The 19195-nt window shown below is 32.9% G+C and overlaps 1 protein-coding gene across 2 annotated transcripts; it reads left to right on the forward strand.

The window, feature by feature from the left end:
- The first annotated feature begins 1711 nt into the window (after window positions 1–1711).
- Window positions 1712–18718, forward strand: ACBP4 (acyl-CoA binding protein 4). Of its 2 annotated transcripts, XM_082870160.1 has the most exons (19): window positions 1712–2053; window positions 3294–3364; window positions 5546–5609; window positions 5719–5790; window positions 6603–6797; window positions 6901–6978; window positions 7285–7395; window positions 7501–7570; window positions 9241–9302; window positions 10986–11125; window positions 12256–12382; window positions 12463–12577; window positions 13549–13637; window positions 14612–14695; window positions 14780–14962; window positions 16060–16215; window positions 17350–17409; window positions 18225–18445; window positions 18521–18718. In XM_082870160.1, exons 1-18 carry the CDS (start codon window positions 1904–1906, stop codon window positions 18411–18413), a joined length of 2016 nt encoding a protein of 671 aa, XP_082726286.1. In that variant the 5' UTR covers window positions 1712–1903; the 3' UTR covers window positions 18414–18445; window positions 18521–18718. The 2 variants fall into 2 exon arrangements, with proteins under 2 accessions (XP_082726286.1, XP_082726285.1); XM_082870159.1 differs by having other exon boundaries at window positions 18225–18718.
- The last annotated feature ends 477 nt before the right edge of the window (window positions 18719–19195 follow it).

Here is a 19195-nt window from a genome sequence, read left to right on the forward strand (position 1 = left end):
CCCCAAACAACCCCTAAGATTTCATTTGACAACAGGCCAAGTTTGGCTACAAAGAAAAAAGTATACTTATTTCATCTTTTTATCTTTTTTGGGTCACATCAATCAACATCTCCTCTCTACTTTTTCTACACATAATACAAAAAAAGTCAAAAAGTGCACTTATTTAGTCTTTCCAAAAAGTCAATAAAAAAATCAAAGAGCCAATAATTTATACAAAAAAAGTCAAAGATTCTGTTTTCTCTTTACTTTTTACACATTTTTCGTAAAAAACTAAAAATTTATCGCAAATATATTAGTTTTTTTACATCATATTTTAATCAAAAAGTTATTAAAAAAAATTTGTTTCAAAACGAGGCCTAAGTGGAAAAAAAAAAAAAAGAAAAAAAAGAAAGATGGCAAGTGATATAGGTTTAGAAAAGTAATTTCTGAAAGCATTATTTCTCACGGTTTTGGCTGCTTTAGCCCCGTTTAGTAGAGGTTAAATTCAATTTATTTCAGCTTAGCTCTTAAATTAGTTTTTGTGTCCTCTCCCTTACGATTTTGACTGTTCTTCCAAGGAGTTCAATTTCATCTATTGAGGCATGCAAATAAGTCTAGAAAATTATTTTTCCATTTGGATTTAACTTGTATATGTATATATTTGAATACATTATTTATGAGTTTTTTTCTTTTTTCTTTTTTTAGTTTATATGTAGGGTATATTATAAATACACACATGACGTTTGATTAAAATACGAATTGCCTTCTATGGTTTTGAAAATTACATTTCACCCGTTCAGCTTTATAATTTCATAACAAATCACCCATTTTATTAATAAATTATCAAGTCAATTAACAATTTTTAATGATATTAAAAATATGTTTCAATTAATAATTTAAGTAATTTTATTATTGTATATGAGAACAATTATAAATTTCATTTTTTTAGTTAATTCTGTTAAATAAAAAATTATGACAAAGGAGTATTCATAATTTTTCAAATTACAAAGGACAATCTGTATTTTAAAGAAACCTCCGAAGGTGTATTTGTAATTTACCCTTATATGTATTAAGGCAAGCAAGTAAGTCTAGAAAATTATTTTTCCATTTGGATTTAACTTGCATGTATATATTTGAATACATTATTTATGAGGTTTTTTTTTTTTGTTTAAAAAAATTTATATATATTAATTTGTTTATGTTATAATTGTGATTACAATAATTTATGTGATAAAAGAATTTAATTAAATATTTTAATATAAAAAGTAAAAAGATAAAATTTAAATTTTAATTATTTTTTAGAATTCAGTTACTTATATAGATTAAATAGCTTAATTAAATCAGTACATGCCAAACAATTTTTTAAATTAAAAAATTAAACATTTAGGGATTGTTTGAGATGTTAAAAATAAACGTACTTTTTAATTTTTTATAAAATATAAATTGAATCCAAAATAATATAAAAAAGAAGTGATGTGAGATAGTGACTTTTTTTTTTTTTTTTTTTGGACCTTTTAACTTTTTTTTATGGAATATCAAACCTAACCTTAACTTTTTATACTTAAGCTTGGTTTGGCATCTACTATATAATTCATCTTTTTATCTTTTTTTCGTCACATCACCTCTCTACTTTTCTATACATCTTTTCGTAAAAAGATAAAAAATACACTTTTTTTAAGACACCCCAAACCAACCCTTAATTTTTATTTTCAGTTTTATACACCTAAAAAACAGACAAGTTGTCACTAACCCTATTTATTAACAGAGTCTACGCACCACTCTCTCACCACTACAAACCACTACAAACTAACATTCATATATAAATAACCCGATTAGCCCGAAATTTCAATTCAAAATCTCCGTTTCAGTCTTCTTCCTCTGTAATAGCCCGACTCGCATCGATCCGATCTGCAAAACCCAAAAAATGGCGAGGGCTGGCCTCGCGTACCCAGAGAGGTTCTACGCGGCTGCCTCGTACGTGGGCTTCGACGGATCTCCGGACTCCTCCTCCAAAGGCGTCAGCTCCAAGTTCTCCAACGAAGTCGCTTTGCTGCTTTACGCTCTCTACCAACAGGTTTGATTTTTTTTTAATTTGATCCCGTGTTGTATGATGTCAAATTTGTGTCTCAATTTGGTTTAATTGTTGTAGGAGCTGTATGTGTTTGTATGGGAAATGATGGGTTTAATTTCTGTTATTTTGACATTAATTGGTATAGATCTGTGTTTGTTTGGGGGGGATTGAGATTGGCGTTTGTGGAAATGTTGATCTATTTATTATGTTTGGTTGATGGGAAAATGAAAGGAAAAGATTGGAATTGGAAATTTTGGTTGCGTTTGGTAGAGTTTTGTAATTATGATTTGAGAGTATGAGTTGTATTTTGAGTTTGTGAGGTTTGGAATTATGATTTGAGCATGGAAAATTTGTTTGGTAAAGAGTTTTGAAAATAGTTTTGATTTGAGTGAGAAATTATTGATGTGACATTTGAAATTTGATACAAAAATTTACAACTCATAACTAAATATACAACTCAAAATTATTTTAAAGCACATAAAAAATTTTAAAAATTTTAGAAAATGTTTTTTTTGATTATATAAAAATTAACATATCAATTGCAACAAAAAAAAAAATCACTATTCCGGTCAACCGGCCGAACGACCGGCCGGACAACCGGTTAGGCAAAATTTGCACAAAAAAAAAAATTCTGAAAAGTGCGCGTGAGACAGATTTCTCTGTAGAGTTTTGGAAACGTGATTCCAAAACTCCTACCAAACATCATATTCACACATAGGTGTGGAATCACGTTTACAAAACAAAACGAACGGAGCCTTTGTTTCTTGTTCAGGGTGAATGGGGAAATTCGAAGGAAAAATTGCAAATTAGTGGAAACAACCCAAAATAATTACAATTTTCATGGAGGTGCAAGTGGGGTTGTGCTCGGCACGTGACACAACTCTCAATGCACATGAAAGTGCAATTACTTTGAGTTGTTTTATTTTTTGTTTTTTCAATTCTCCTGTAATTGAAAGTACTCAAATATCAATTTTATGATTAAATGTTTTATTTCTTTTGTTTTCGGGTGATCTGAGTGACCAAACAAAGGACCAGTGTTTGTAAATGATAAAAATACACAGCTAAGACTGATATTGAAATTGTGGTGGGTGTGGGGTGGTGTTTATTTATATGCCATTTAGGATTTGGTGTTGAACAATTTATTTATATGATTTATTTATTTGTATTGTTTGAAGGATTTGCTCTGCATGTGGAGCTACTGAAAATGATGGTTTTATATGTGGTGGGTTCTGATTTATTGCAGGCAACTGTAGGGCCTTGTAAAATTGCCAAACCTAGAGGTTGGAGTCCTGTCGAGCAAAGCAAATGGACAAGGTTTGTTTGCTTGAGCTCTACGATTGACTTTGCTAACTTTGAATGCACTTTGTTGATATTTAGCATGGTTTGAAGTGGTGCTTAGTTGATGCTGACATATATTGTCATTGGGGGTACTTATATATTGGAATATTTGGAGATTAACAACTAGAAAATAACTTCCTTTCTTAAATTCATAACCATAGTTGTTAGTGTAGGCACTGGAAACGTGTGCAAGGTGTCTTTGAGTTTGGCTATATTTGTGTTCTGGAGATAGGTTGCTGACCTTCTTTATAGTTGGAGAGGAAGTAAAATTGGAAAGAGGAGGAAGATGTGTGATGCAGCTCTCTTTGTGTAAATTGCTGTATTGTGCAATTTTGGCCTTTTAGAGCACTTTGAGCATTGAGGATGTGGAGGGCTGTCAGTTTTGTTCCTTTGGCCTGTACAAGGGTACAAGATGGATGTTTTTGATTGATACTAGCTTTTTTAATGGGTGGCATTTTTAGTGTTACTTATCAACAAAAGTTTTGGCGAGGCATAGGTTTTCTGCTTTGTATTGTCACAACAAAACTTTTCAAAAATAGAGGAAGGCCAAGGAAAACATGGGTTGAGATGATAAGAAAGGATATGATTACTTCAACTAAAATTGAGAATATGACTTTTTAACATACATATAGAAAATATTTATAAATTTTAAATAAAGTGTAAAATAAGAATTTTAAAGATATAGTAAAATACTATACATTCTATATGAGATTCATTAATGTAGTCATTGGTTTAATATTTGATAAAAGACAAATTAATCTATTTAATATATGAAAACGAAGTTTTGATTACTTTTTGTGATTGAATATTGGGAGAGTCATATTGAAACCATTGACACTTGGCAATTTGATATCAAGTAGCAAGAGGCAAGAACATCGAACAATGTAATAATGGAGTTGTAGAGGCATCATACAAGGATCTTCTGGAGAGTGGAGAAAAGAAGGCTTCTTTTGTACAATGTGGTTTCTATTTATTAATTTAAAAAATAAAATTTGTGTTGAATTTTTTCTATTACAATTAATTAAAAATTGTGTTTGGAATCATGGAGACTATACGTGTTGTTATCACATAGGTCCAGCCCACATGACTTTTTGTGCTCTGATCCATCACGAGGAAAATAAATTAGAATCCACCATTTGGAGAATCATTTTAATTGATTAATGCACTTAAAAATAAGATTCAAATTTGTTTGTATTTTCTAATAACTTTTCCGCATTTGTTGTATTGTTTGTGTTCCTTTTATGACATTCTTGAAGTCTTGTTCGAGATTGGGGGACTGTTGCAACTTAACAGCTCATATTCCAACATTTGCCATTATGTTTTGTCAAGGGCAAAAAGTTTAGTTAAACCACAATCTATCATGCCATTTTTATTTTCCTTCTCTATCTCAACCCATGTTAAATTTATTCTATCCCTTCACCTAGCATTTTTCTAAATGCGTATAGTGTTAGTCTTGCTCCTTGGTGCAGTATTTGCACATGATCAAACCTTCTTGGTTTTCTCTCATTTTATTTCCAATTAGAGCAACTTCTATTGTCTCACAAATTTGTTGATTTTTCTAACTTTATCTTTTCTTGTCTTACCTTGCTATCATCTTAACATGTGCATTTCGGCTATGCTTACTCTGAGATTTGAGAAGTGAAACCTTTTGTTCCCCACCTTCTCAGTTTGGGTTGGGGAGTTGAGGAGGTTGGCATGTACATAATGCTCTAGATGTGTCTTACCTTGTAAGAGGGAGTATAATTATAGGATAATGGTGTTTGGTTCGTTAATGGGATTATTTACTCAAAATCAAATGAAAAAAGAAGAAAAAAAAGAATCTTCAATGGGGGGCCCATGTCCTTGATCTTTGTCACTGTTCATGGTCAACTCTGGTTGCTAACATCTACCTGGGTAGTTTCCTTTACTCTTTCTTGTTCTCTCTCATACACACAGACAAACATTATTTTTCATTCCTTTTTCATCATTTTCACCTTTCCCAAACTAGCTAATCTTTTGTAACCTGTGGTATGATCTTTCACAACAAGAGTCTTATACCTAGATTGCATCACATGGTCTTCAAAGATCAGTTGCTAACTATATTTGACATCCGAACTATCATAAATCTGTTGCTACGTTCTTGAGTTGCTATTTTATAAGGTGTTCCCCTTTATGCAGTTGGAATGGGCTTGGAAACATGGCTTCCACAGAAGCAATGCGGCTCTTTGTAAAAATATTAGAGGTATTGTCAAAGTGAACTTTTCAGTTTATGTTACCGTGTTTCAAGTCTCTGATCTTATAAAAACTTACATATAATATTTGTTTCAATATTTTATTTTATTTTTAAATAGGAAGAAGATCCAGGGTGGTATTCAAGAGCATCCAATGGCGTTGCAGAGCCCATTGTAGATGTGGAAATAAATGTGAGTATGTTGAAATAAATTTTTGGCTACACTTTCAAATTATGTGATATTAAGTACGGATTAGTTTTCTATATTGTACTTTTGTGTCACAATTTAGAATCGATGTAGACACCTGCTGGAGGGTGAATGCCTTCATTTAGAAGGAGGTTGGTTAGCACGAGACGTTTTTTGAAAATGTTATGCTTGAATTGTTTGTTTCATCTCAGGTACTTTGATTTTAGTTAGAGTGCAATTTCTCATTGACCATTTCATATGTAACTGTTTATGGGAAGACCTCTGATACATGTCATCAGCATATCATGTGAATGACAGCCTTTTAATATTAGATCAATGATATCGTAGCAAGGTGTATGAAGTTGTAATCCTTGAGGTTTAGTCTGTAACTTAGCTATATCTGTGCTTGTTACGAGATCTTAAATTTAGTTCTGCTTAAACTGGTATTCATCAAGTAAAAGAAATATAACAGCCGAATAGATCAGAAAATTGACCAAGGCATATGATCACAACCTAGTTTTTTGCCTTTGTCTGGACTGCTGTCTAAGACTGTTTATTTGATCATTGATCCATTCAACCCTCAAGATTGTAATATAATTCAATTCTACGAGGATAACTCCATCCTTTTCTTCATGAGGTACCATGTGCTTTAACTGAAGTTGTAGCCCTTGATTTTTCCAATTACGTCTTAATGATTTATTTTTTATGTGATCTTTTCATAGGCTAGGGCATTTCTCCCAGTTTTCGTACTTATTGTCACCATTTTCTTTTGTTTGTTTGTTGTTTCATTTCCCCCCTCCCCTTTGTGGGTTTTATAGCATTATCCAAAGGTTGAGGCAGTTACCGAAAATGGAAACACTTTTCCTGAGACAAAGACCATTCCCACTGAAAATGGGAGCTTGTTGGAAACTCAGGATAAAGATGTTGTATTGGAGGGCCTTGGTTCAGTTAATGTCTATGATCAATGGATTGCACCTCCAGTATCTGGTCCACGCCCAAAAGCAAGATATGAGGTATTGGCTTGTCTCCAATTTTAAAAGATTTGTTGGTGCTTCTTGTTTCTTCAAGCGCCCCCACTCTTCTTCCTCACTCTGATCAAATGTGTCAAATTCTCAGCATGGAGCAGCAGTTATTGATGACAAGATGTACATATTTGGCGGAAACCAAAATGGACGTTACCTTAATGATCTTCAGGTATGGAAACTATTTACAGTTGTGCATGTCTTACATGCACATGTCATACAGTTTATTCATATGGAATACTGTTGGCGAATAGTAGCCAATTTTTCCAGCTGTTGCCTGGAAAAACTGAATATGGTATTCAGTTCTTTAATAATGTCTTTGAGTTTTTTATTAAGTTTTTTCTTTTCTTTTCTTCCTCTTTTCTCCTCCCTCTTATGCTTTTCCATTTTTATCTTTATTAACTATGCATATATATTTATGTTTCTGATTCTTGTTACCTGTAGATATAACTTTTCTTCAAACTGAGCAAAAATGCAGGTTCTAGATTTGAGAAGTTGGACTTGGTCCAGGATTGAAGTTAAAGCCGAGACCGTGTCTCTAGAATCACCTTCTCCAGTACCAATGCCTCCCTGTGCTGGCCATTCCCTGGTTAGTGTGGAGATTAGTTTCTTCTTTTGTAGAATATTGGATGCAAAGGTTTGAAATGAGTGTTTGCACCTGTGTTGTATGATCATATCGTTTTGGTGCCTGTAGATACCATGGGGGGCAAATAAGCTTCTTTCATTAGCTGGACATACGAAGGATCCTTCTGAATATATCCAAGGTAAGAGTCATATATATTGTACTACTTTTCACATAAGGTTCTAATTTTGTTGAAAGTATTTACTTTTGGTATGTCAAATACCACAGAAAGTTTTAAATTGGCTAATGTTTGCTAGGTGGGAAAAAATTGGTGGAACATTAGGCAAAAATGATGCTTTTGTCTTTTTATCTATTGTTAACTGAATATTTATTTATAATTGATTGTATTCATCCAAACAAAAAAATAAAGGGACCCTCTTTTTTTGATTTCTAGAGATTTGAGAGCTATTTGTGATGTATAGAATTGCTCTCTTAGTCCTGTTTTAAGTTGACTAGTTTCTTTTAATGAGGATTGTTCTCTTTGTACTTCTATTTATCTTTAATAACATTATTTTGTTGTTGATCCAAAAATAATAATAATAATAAGAAGAAGCACAATCACATGGAAGAAGAACAATCACATGGAATTATAGCTTATGTCTATATGGATTACTCATTTTTTTTTTTTTTTGGATAAATCTATATGGATCACTCTTTGCACGGTTAAATACAAATTTAGTTATTTTTGAAATTAAATTGATCTTATAAACTGTATTTGTATTTTTTTTCAGTCTCATGTAATCTCTAAGTTGAAGATAGCAAATCATGTTAGCCTGTAAACACTTGATTAAGACTCCAAAGTGTAGTGCCTGTACTTATCATCTACTTATGATGTGGTGGTCTCTTTCTGATCTGCTTAATTCTGGACACCATTGCGATATTTTATGATAATTCTTCCCTCACCTAAATAATTGGACTCATGCTACCATTTCATCTAGGTTACATGTGGAAATATGAGTTGATTGACATTTTGATAAGCTTTTAAAGGCTTCGTAGCTCTAGGCTAGTTTTCCTTAGATCTTAATTTAGAATTCTCTATTTCTTCTGTTCTTCTGTTCTACTTTCTTTGCTAATTTCAATCTTTTAAACTAAAGTATGTGGTTATTTAGAGATTAGCTTTTGCTTGATTAAAATTTTAGAAATAAATATTTGGCTGTGTAAATTGAACTCTTGAAAAGTTTGGATTGTGTTTTGAGATAAATTTTCAAAAAAAAATTTGGGGAGAGAGTTTAAATTTTTTTTGGGCTTGTTTGGTTGTATATTTTGAAAATAGTTTTGGAGTTTGGGATGATTTGATACTTTGTTGTAGTTGAGTAGATGTGTGTGAGAGAAAAAGTGATTGAGAAGGAGAAAGGAGAGAGAAAAAGTGATTGATTGATGTGTAGGAGCGAGAGTGATTTTGGAAATTTTTTTCAAAAAATTTGAACCAAACAAAATTTTGAAATTTTTTCCCAAAAATTATATCTTGAGATGCAAACCAAACAAGCCCAAATTTTTTTATTTTGGTCCACAGAGAAATTTGATGTGAACAATTGCTCTCTTTCTTAGTTGTAAGTTTTAGAAATTTTGCTTTTTTATTCTAAAGGGGGGATGGCATAGTTGCTGTACAAAAAGTTCTTTTTGACAACAATTGCTATTCTTCATGTGATTTCGGAGGCTTCTTCCATCCATGAATGACGGGATATGATTTTACAGGTTGATTGATAAGTGGAAGTCTCATTCATTTGTGTATCTGCTTTAGTGTTTCCTTCTTGATTCTGCATTATCGATATAATTATTTGATCTCATTGTTTTTATTTTTTCTTGTGACAGTGAAGGCATTCGATCTGAAAACTCATACTTGGTCAACCTTGAAGACTTACGGGAAACCGCCGGTATTTGATCATTTACATCTTAATAACACCTTTTGTTTCTTGACAATCACTTGTGAGTTCCCAAGAAATCAAATTCCATGGGGAAAAATGGTTTCCTAGTTTAGAATCAAGAGTGAGCTTTATGCTAAGAAGCACGAACACAAACACAAACACGTTACACGATAAGGACACATCGACATGACAATTTTTTTAAAAAAATGTAGGACATGATATGTGGGGGCATGCACAAAATATATGGTTTTATATATTTTGCATGTCATGTAGATGAATATTTCATTCAAAGTCAACAAAAATATGCAACAAAACATGAATTTTTAAAGTTTAGAAGGATGGATTAACAAGTATAAATTTACATTATTTTTTATTTTATCATTTGATCCTAAGTTAGTTTTGTTCAAACTTGTAATGTGTTTCATGTGTGTCTAAGAGATGAACATGTCTCCTGAGTGTCCAAGTCTGATTTATTTATTTTTTAATAAATAAAAATATGTGGACATGTGTCTGACACGTTAGAAGTGTTCGATGACCGTCTGGAAGTGTCCGACAAGTGTCGGTGTCAAACACATGTTGGACATGAACACACCACCTTCTTAGAAGTTTTCATGCTTCTTAGGCTCTATGTAACATGATCCTAAGCTTACTTATCTCTTCACAAAACACAAGGGTATGGGTTATGTGTCTGACATGTGCAGCTAGACATTCACCTAGTGACCCAGCAAGCATATTTAGTAATTTGAGTTAACTATACACTACGTATAAAATCCCTGTTATACAATGAATGCTCTATGACACTTTGTAAACACTATTTTTTACCCTAAAAAAGAGAGATGAATATTTTTCCGTGTCTCCATATCCTTGGATATTAGTGCACCCGACACCAACACTTGAGTCCATGTAATGTGGATTCATAAATACTAATCCGACCTTTAAGCCTTTCATATTTGAAACCCCAAACCTCTACAATTTCCATTTTATTTATGATTGATGGGGCTTCTAAAACTAAAGCATATGGGCTTTCTACTCCCATTTTTTTTTCCAACTCATAGACATAGAAAATCAATTATTTGGTAATATTTTCATATAACAAACAAGATTTTTGTGTACCATAAAAAATAAATATTATGTTTTTAATTCATTGATGCATATATAATATATTTTGTTCATTGTTGTGTCCCTGCTGTGTTTCTGTATTTTTTAATAAAAATTCTGTGTTATCCTGTCTTTTGATTTTGGATGACGAGGAACCCCAACGTGTCGTATATGTGTCCTATATCCATATTTGTGCTTCTTAGATAAGAACATAATGATTTTTGTTTTACTCCTTGGGCACATTTTGTTTCTAACAAAATTGTAGTTTTGTTTGTATTTCTAAAGGCGTAGGTTGCTGAAAATTGTCAAGATTTAAAAAATGCCTCAAATTTGATAGATTTTGTATTCAATTTTCAAACACAAACTTGTACATTGGTCAAGTTTACCTGCTGTTTGTTTTTATTCTTCTGCACAAGAAGCAAATTAAGATGTTATCACTTGTTTAATGTTTTCTTATGGTTATGCCTGCTTGGCAGGTCTCAAAGTACATTGGTCAAGTTTATCTGCTGTTTGTTTGTCATTCTTCTGCACAAGAAACAAATTAAGATATTGTCACTTGTTTAATGTTTTCTTATGGTTATGCCTGCTTGGCAGGTCTCACGCGGAGGCCAGTCTGTGACCCTTGTAGGTTCAACTTTAGTCATATTTGGCGGACAAGATGCAAAGAGATCCCTCCTGAATGACCTGCACATTCTTGACTTAGAAACCATGACCTGGGATGAATTTGATGCTGTGTAAGATGCCCTTTGAGAAATTTCAAAAGCAAGTTTATATGTCTATTTTGCAATTTTGGTTGTTTGGCATTGTTGGGAACATTGATGAATTTAAGGCAGCCATTTGATTGACCATTTGCCACTATAATGACATTTGAGTACTTGACGAGTTTTATTGGTGTTTGTTCTTATACTCATCATCTGCTTATATTTGAGATGTTTGAATAATTTACATTTTTCCTTTCTTAGTATTTGTAGAGTTACTGTCTTCTGCACAATGGTGGTGATCTGGCCATTATTTATATCTTCTATGTGCTGCAAGTTTGATGGTGTCACACGATGATGCTAGCTTTTTGGCTTTTTGGCTTTTTTAGGTCACATCAGCTCTTTACTTTTTTACACCAAAAAAGCCAAAAAGCTACAAAAAAGCCAAAATGCCAGCTTTTTACCAACTTCCCCAAACACCACATATTTTTCCCATAGTTATACTCTTAGGCCATGTTTGATTCACAAGACTAATGGTGAGGTATTAATAATCCTATCAAAATTAGTGTGGTATTCACTATCCAATTGGATTAATAGGATAAATTATCCATTGGATTAATAATCCCACCCGTACTCCATTACTAATAATCCTACAAATTTGTTGTATTAATTATCCATTGGATTAATTATCTTAAACCAAAGTGTTAAAACAAATATAGGATAATTGGGCTCACGGATTAATAATCTCAATTCCATGCTCTAATCTATCCAATCAAACATGTCCTTAGTTGAAAAATAAAAATACAAGAAGTTACTCCTAACTAGATTTTCCAACAAAAGCTTTTCACTATGTTTTGAAATGGAACCAAGTGTTTTAATTTATGATTAAGGCCTCGTTTGGGAACAGGTTTTTTTATTAACTTTTTGGCTTTTTGGATAAAATGTGATGTAAAAAAAACTAGTATGTTTGGAATGACTTTTTGGCTTTTTACGAAAAGTTGTGCAAAAAGTAGAGAGAAAAGGGAATCTTTGACTTTTTGGTATGAGTTGTTGGCTTTTTGATTTTTTTTGTAACTTTTTGACTTTTTGGCTAAAAGAGGCAGTTGTCAAATGAGGCCTAAATTTGCAAGTCTGTTGATGTTTAATTTTCTTCATTATTTTTGTAGGGGGGTGCCGCCTTCCCCAAGGTCCGATCATGCTGCAGCTGTCCATGCAGAGCGTTACCTTCTTATTTTTGGCGGGGGTTCACATGCTACTTGCTTCAATGATCTGCATGTCCTTGATTTGCAAGCGGTAGGATATCTGTCTTTAATATTTTTCTCATGGTATAATTTGAATCTTATATACATTGATCGTGTAATTGGATGTTGAAGATGGAATGGTCAAGACCTACACAACAGGGTGAGATACCAAGTCCCCGGGCTGGGCATGCAGGTGTGACAGTTGGTGAGAACTGGTTTATTGTTGGTGGTGGTGACAATAGAAGTGGTATGTATTTGAAAACTTATTTAGATATGAGATTGATATGTGTTGGTTCCTTATATCTAGAGGCCTGCTAGCTGATGCCTAGTAGTCAACCTGAAATATTAGTTAGTGAAAGTACTTACAAAAATAAAGAAAAGAAAATAACTTGATGTGGGGTTTGGGTAAGTCAAGTTTGAAACCAAAACTTCTTGATGGGAATGGTCCGCTGTCATTGATAATGAATCTCATTATTGTTAAAGGACCCTGGGAATTTGAACTGCCTGTACAGGGATCTAGTCTTGTCGTTGAAAGATCACATGAGTGTTGTAGGAGCTTTTGGTGTCAAACCTTCCTCAAGACCCACCTTAACCTCATGAGACTAGTGGTTTTTTACCCTCTGGATGATGATGATTCTACTTGCTGGGTTGCGATGCCAATCAAATAGCATTACAATATACACATTTAGAAGCTGCAAGAAGTGGAATACTGTTATCATCACAACTTTTTCCCATGAGTCAAATCTTTTATTGCATCTGATATGACAAATGTCATATTGCAAACTTGTCTTCATAGAGTGACATTTTTTGTGTTGAGAATAAAGGGAATGCCTCGTTTCATGCACTTGAACACCCATTGGAATTTGATATGCTAGCTTACATGTGAGCAAATTTTCTTCTTGTAGAACCAGATGCATGTATGGAAAATGTCCTTGCTTTCTTGATATTGGAAATGAATGTACATCCTTGACCATGAAGCACTTGATATTTTATTCTGTTCAATGGCTCATTTTGCATGATTTAAAAGTAAAAATTAAAAAAAAAAAAAATTTCATAAATTTAGGATAATTTGAAAAAATTTGCTTGATGATTGTGGTAATCTTCGAAAATTCTTGGTGTTCAGTGAAGATAAAAATCTGTTGTAGTTTTTGGTGAAAATGCTTTGTATATGCTACCACTCCTGTTTGGTGTTTATTCCTTCTTTTTAACTTTTTGCAGGGGTCTCAGAAACTGTTGTCCTCAACATGTCTACGCTGGTTTGGTCTGTTGTAACTACTGTTCAAGGACGTGTTCCTCTTGCCAGTGAGGTGTTTTGATTGGAGGATTTTTTTAAATCAATCTATCTGTAAACTTAACAACCTGTAGGGCATCTCAATTTAGGTTGCAGAATTTGTTTTCACATGCATTACACTATTTTAAAAGATAGGAAGGATATCTAGGTTGAATTGAACATTTCTAAGTTGAAGGACAACTTCCTGTTAACTGATGTCTTTCCTAATAGTCTTAAATGTATATACCAGGTTGATTTAGCTTTCTGCGTAATAAACTGACCCAAAATTCTCTTATTAGCTTCTGAGGTGATGATGATCGTCATCATCATGAATATTACAACCCTAACTATTTTGCTCAATATGAACAATGACTTCACAATGCTAAGCCTTTTTCTTGCAAAGGCTAGAGCATACGAGTCTTTACATCATATTCACAAAGCTTGAATTATAAAGCCTTCAAGCACCATCATCGCCTACAAATATATAGGGAAGAGGAGTGAGCCAAAACCCAATGCGTAGCATTAAATCAAAACTACAATAGTAATGTATATCATCATTCTTCTGAAAATAAGATTACTGAACAAAAAGCTTGATTAACTTTGAAACATATTAGCATCATGTACATTTCATTTCCAAAGCATGGTGTGTTTTTAGTTTTTTTTTACTTGAATCTACAGTTGTATACCATTTAAATGTAGACTGGACTATTTAATCATTTTGTAAGTTTGACTGGATCTGCTGTTCAACCCTTTTGTTGATTGGGTGAAACATGATAACATAACTCAACTTGTTCTTTCCTTTTTTCATATATACTCCACCAAACCAAACCATGGTCCGTATCATATAATGACATTATATGGGACCATTAGTATAATTGAGAATTTTGGAAGTTATGATGGATGTATGAATTATTGTCCACAATTAAAAAATAATGATAATTTAATTGAGCTGCCTTTATTTCCGGGCTATTAAATAACAAAAAGTAACTATTTGAATTGTGTCCATCACAGGGCTTGAGTTTGGTCGTGAGCTCCTACAATGGTGAAGATATCCTAATATCTTTTGGAGGTTATAATGGGCGGTACAACAATGAGGTCAAGAGTAATCTTCAACTGCTTTCGCACGGCTTATCATGCTTTGTTTCCTTCTCCTAAATTTGGTTATATTATTGCTGTTAGGTTAACGTCCTTAAACCGAGTCACAAATCAGCCTTGCAATCAAAAATGGTGGAGACTCCTGTACCTGACAGTGTGTCAGCTATTCATAATGCTGCAACCAGAGACGTGGAATCTGAATTTGAAGCGGGCCAAGAAGGAAAAATAAGGGAGATTCTCATGGACAATGTTGATTCAGATCCAATGGTATTGCAATATTGCAGACCTCCCATTGATATCTGCTCCTATGAATTTTCTATCAATACGGTTGTGATATAGTTTGCATTCAACTGGATACATAATTCTTAACTCCAAGTATTGTCTTTGTTAAAGAAAATTAATATATTACTGGATTTTCGGAGTTTCTATGTATATTTAAATAGCAACAATTACTCTTGGATTATAAGCAATTAGTATGAAAATTTAAAATGTTTCGGACAACTGCACTTTTTTGGTCATATTATTAGTAGAGTTGTGAGAAAATCGTATGAACTTTTCAAATGTAATATCTAACAGTTCATAATATCATCATAATTTTTTGATAATCTGAATAATACATGCTCCTTTTTGTCCCCCACCCAATGTAAATATGATGAATAAGTCCTTAATTTTTTAAATGTTAAAACAATTTCCAACAATTCTAGACTACCAAATTCTATACATATGTTTTTATGTATTAAAATGTAATTTACTCTTCCCCATTCAAATTTGTTCATTATGCTTCAATTCCTTAGTTACCAGTAACTTATGACATTTGTGACAGTAGCTTGGGTTTGCTGCCATTTTTTTGCATTGGAATGGGATTCTCTTCGGTTGGTAGTCCTAACTGGAGGGTGCTTTGGGCTTTGGTGGGCCCACCACGAGATTCACCGTGATGATCCGAACCGTTCATTTGGTAGGTCTCTCTGATCAAATCATCCTTCCAAAAAATATACTGATCACATTTGTCTTCAAAAAATGAACGGTCTATTCTAAAAAATGAATGGTCTATTCTCAAAATTATACTTGTTCATTTTTTTGAAGACAAATGTGATCCGATCATGTGGCTACAGTTGTCCAATCAATTTGATTTTTTCATGGTTGATCTGATCAAAGAGCCCTACAAGATGAACGGTTTATATCATTGAGGTGGATCCCATGGTGAGCCCACCAAGGCCCAACAACACTCTTCAGTTGGGTTCCCCACTGGAGAGAATCCCAACACTTTGGACTCTACCTTATTCCTGATGCCAGTTTAACTTCTGTATCTTTTAATTCTTGCCATTCTGCATCTTTGTGCTTATATTCATGAGAATATCATGCAGAGAACTAGAAGCGAAGAAAGCAATGAACCTCTTATAGCAACCCTCAAGGCAGGGAAAGAAGAATTAGAATCATCACTCAGCAAGGAGAAGATGCAGTCTCTTCAGCTAAAGCAAGAGTTAGTCGAATCTGGGGCACGTAACTCAGATTTGTATAAGGTAACTTCTTGTGTTTATTTAATGGATGAGTTTTTTTGGGAGATGATTGCTACAAAATTATTGTCCTTGTGACAGAATCCTGATGGGAAGCACTTTTTTTTAATGAAAATGGCAGAATCCTTATTTAATGAAAGTATGTTTTTTAAGTTTCATAAATCTTGATGGAAATTTTGTTGTGAAATTTCTGAAAATGTCACCCATCTCCTTTTCACCCGAGGCAATACTAGTTTTGTTTCCTGCAGAAGATTTAGCCAATCTTTTTTCCTCTGTTAAGAAAATGGCGTATTTTTTTAAGATTTTCAGACGGACTGAATGTATTTTGATTTTTACAATTTCTTTCAGTTTTCAAAAAAAAAAAAAAAAAAAAAAAAATTCCTTTGATTCATTAAGAAAGTATGAAATAACAGCCTCTTTTACTTTGGCTGCAATGTCAAATATGGAAACAAATCATAAAAACTTGCTTTAAATCAGGGTTTGTGGAGTTCACTAGAAATGTAGTTGTTTGAGAAGGCAACCCCATCTAGTTAGCCAGATTGTTGCTCACTAGCTATGGAGCACTAACACTTCAAAACAGGTGCCATAGCTGTGTGGCCATGGGGACATGTATGGGGGACACACCACGTGATGTGTCCCTTTATTTTATTTTATTTATTTATTTATTTTTCAGGGACACACAACTATTTTTTCCCCTCTATTCTTTAGTGCTTTTAATGGATGTTGGATGTTGAATGTTTATTACTTTTTGCTTAGATTTAAATAATGAATAGATCATCCATAGAAAAGACATAAATGGTAAAGAGTTAACTTGAGAGTGACGTTATATATATTGAATTAGTGTTAGATTTTGTTAATTTTGATTGTTTGTGGATATTATATTAATTTGCATAGCAAATATATATATATATATATAATTATTGTCATGTCCTCACCATGTCTGTATCCCCAATATTTTAAAATCACTGTGTCTTGTGTCTGTGTCCATGCTTAGCTTGCCAGCCAAAATTATTGTTTCAGTAAAAGAGGAGCAGATTAAGTTTTATATTTTATTCCACCAAAAATCTTACTTCTCATATGCATGAGGTGATGGTATGTTCAACCAAATTCCAATGACATATACTGAAATTGACACTGCAGGAGCTTCAATCTGTGCGTGGACAGCTAGCTGCTGAGCAGTCGAGATGTTTCAAACTCGAGGTACGTGCTTATAATGTTAAGCTTTTGTGTTTGATAGTTGATGGAATATTGCTTGATTAGTCCAATTAGATAATCCTTTGCTGGGAAAGAAGATTATATAAATGATTTGGTAAATAACCACTGCATTTCCTTTTCAAACCCTCAAAAAACGTTCTTAACGGGGAAAAAAAAAAAAAAAAAAAAAACCCTCATCAAAAAATAAATTACCTTTTAAACATTCAAACTTTAAGTTGGATTTGCGCCAACAAAAAAAAGGATAGAGTTAATATTTTTTCCTTTTTTTGTTTGCTCGCCATGAGATCCAAACCAAGAAGCACAAACATTTTTAAGAAGGAAGTACGATTGTGTCGGACATATGTTGGCACACGTACAAACATGTCCTATTATGTTTTTAAAGTAATTTAGACCCATATACACTTTGGACACTTGGACACATGAAATTTGTTACAAATTTTTGAACAAAATAACTTGAGATTCATTGATAAAAGAAAAAATAATACAAATTTATATATATTAATCCCTCCTTTAATGTATAATAAATATTTAAAACTACATATTTTGAGCATAGCCCCAACTTGTCATGTCAAAATTGTCATGCTGGTGTGTCCATCTTATGTCATATTTTGTCGCATGTCTATGCTATCCAAATAATTTTTTTTTTTTTTTTTTTTTTTTTTTTTGGGGGGGGGGGGGGGCTCTACTGAAGGGCTGCCGCCTTCATTTTTTGAATAATGTTATCTAGGAGGACCAAACCTCTTCAAATATTTTCCTTCACTGGAAAGTGGTGCAACCCTAATCCTTCTTTGGACCTACAGGTCGATGTAGCAGAGCTCCGACAAAAGCTGCAAACAATGGAGACCCTACAAAAGGAACTTGAACTTCTTCAACGACAAAAGGCTGCTTCTGAACAAGCTGCCTTCAGTGCAAAGCAGAGACAGAGCTCTGGTGGCGTGTGGGGTTGGCTTGCCGGAACTCCTCCTAACCAAAACGCTCCTGAAGACTGAAAATATAAACCCAAATACACAGCAATTGCTAGGTTTGCGCCTCAATCCAATTTTTTTTTTTTTGGTTCTTCGAGTATTTTTGTTTCTCTTAACCCAGTTCTTTTCAGATACAGAAATAAGATGTCTCAGGTTCACTTGGCCAGAGGGACCTCTATTAGGTTTATGCATATCATTACATGTTTTGTAATTTCAGGTCTGTAATTAAATGTGATTATTGGTGATATATTTTTGCGATTTTTATTTAGAGATTGTGTTTGTAGTGACAAAATTATTGAGTTGAAGTATAGAATTTTATTGTTTGCCAATTTTATTGCAGGGTAATTATAAAAATAAAATGAAATTTGAAGTATTTTCGGTTCTGCGCTCGTTTGTGGTTCTTTAAATTCCATCTTGAAAGATGGGGTTTTTCTAAGTAACAAGATATTAAACTGTAAAAAACAAAATTAAATTTATCTTTAGTGAATTTTTTTTTCTTTCAAAATTGATCTATACATTTTTAAATTTTTAGAGGCTTCTAGCGCAGAAGAATCTTTAAAAAAAAATAAAATCCTAATCAGGTTGCCCTCATTCAAAATTTAGAATTTAGGGTTGCTTTTAATTTAGTTTAATGTAACTAAAACTTTATAACTGACATTTTTACAATTATTATTTTTTTATATTTTAGTTTTACCAAATGTAAATTTTTCATTTTTATTTTTATTTTGTTTAAATTGAAATAGTTTTAAATGTAATGCTTAAACTCATGTTATTTTTTGAAATCACGTTTAGAAAACATACCTTCA

The sequence above is a fragment of the Camellia sinensis genome, chromosome 5, assembly GCF_055761805.1.
Source record: "Camellia sinensis isolate YWXY chromosome 5, ASM5576180v1, whole genome shotgun sequence".
NCBI lineage: Eukaryota > Viridiplantae > Streptophyta > Magnoliopsida > Ericales > Theaceae > Camellia > Camellia sinensis.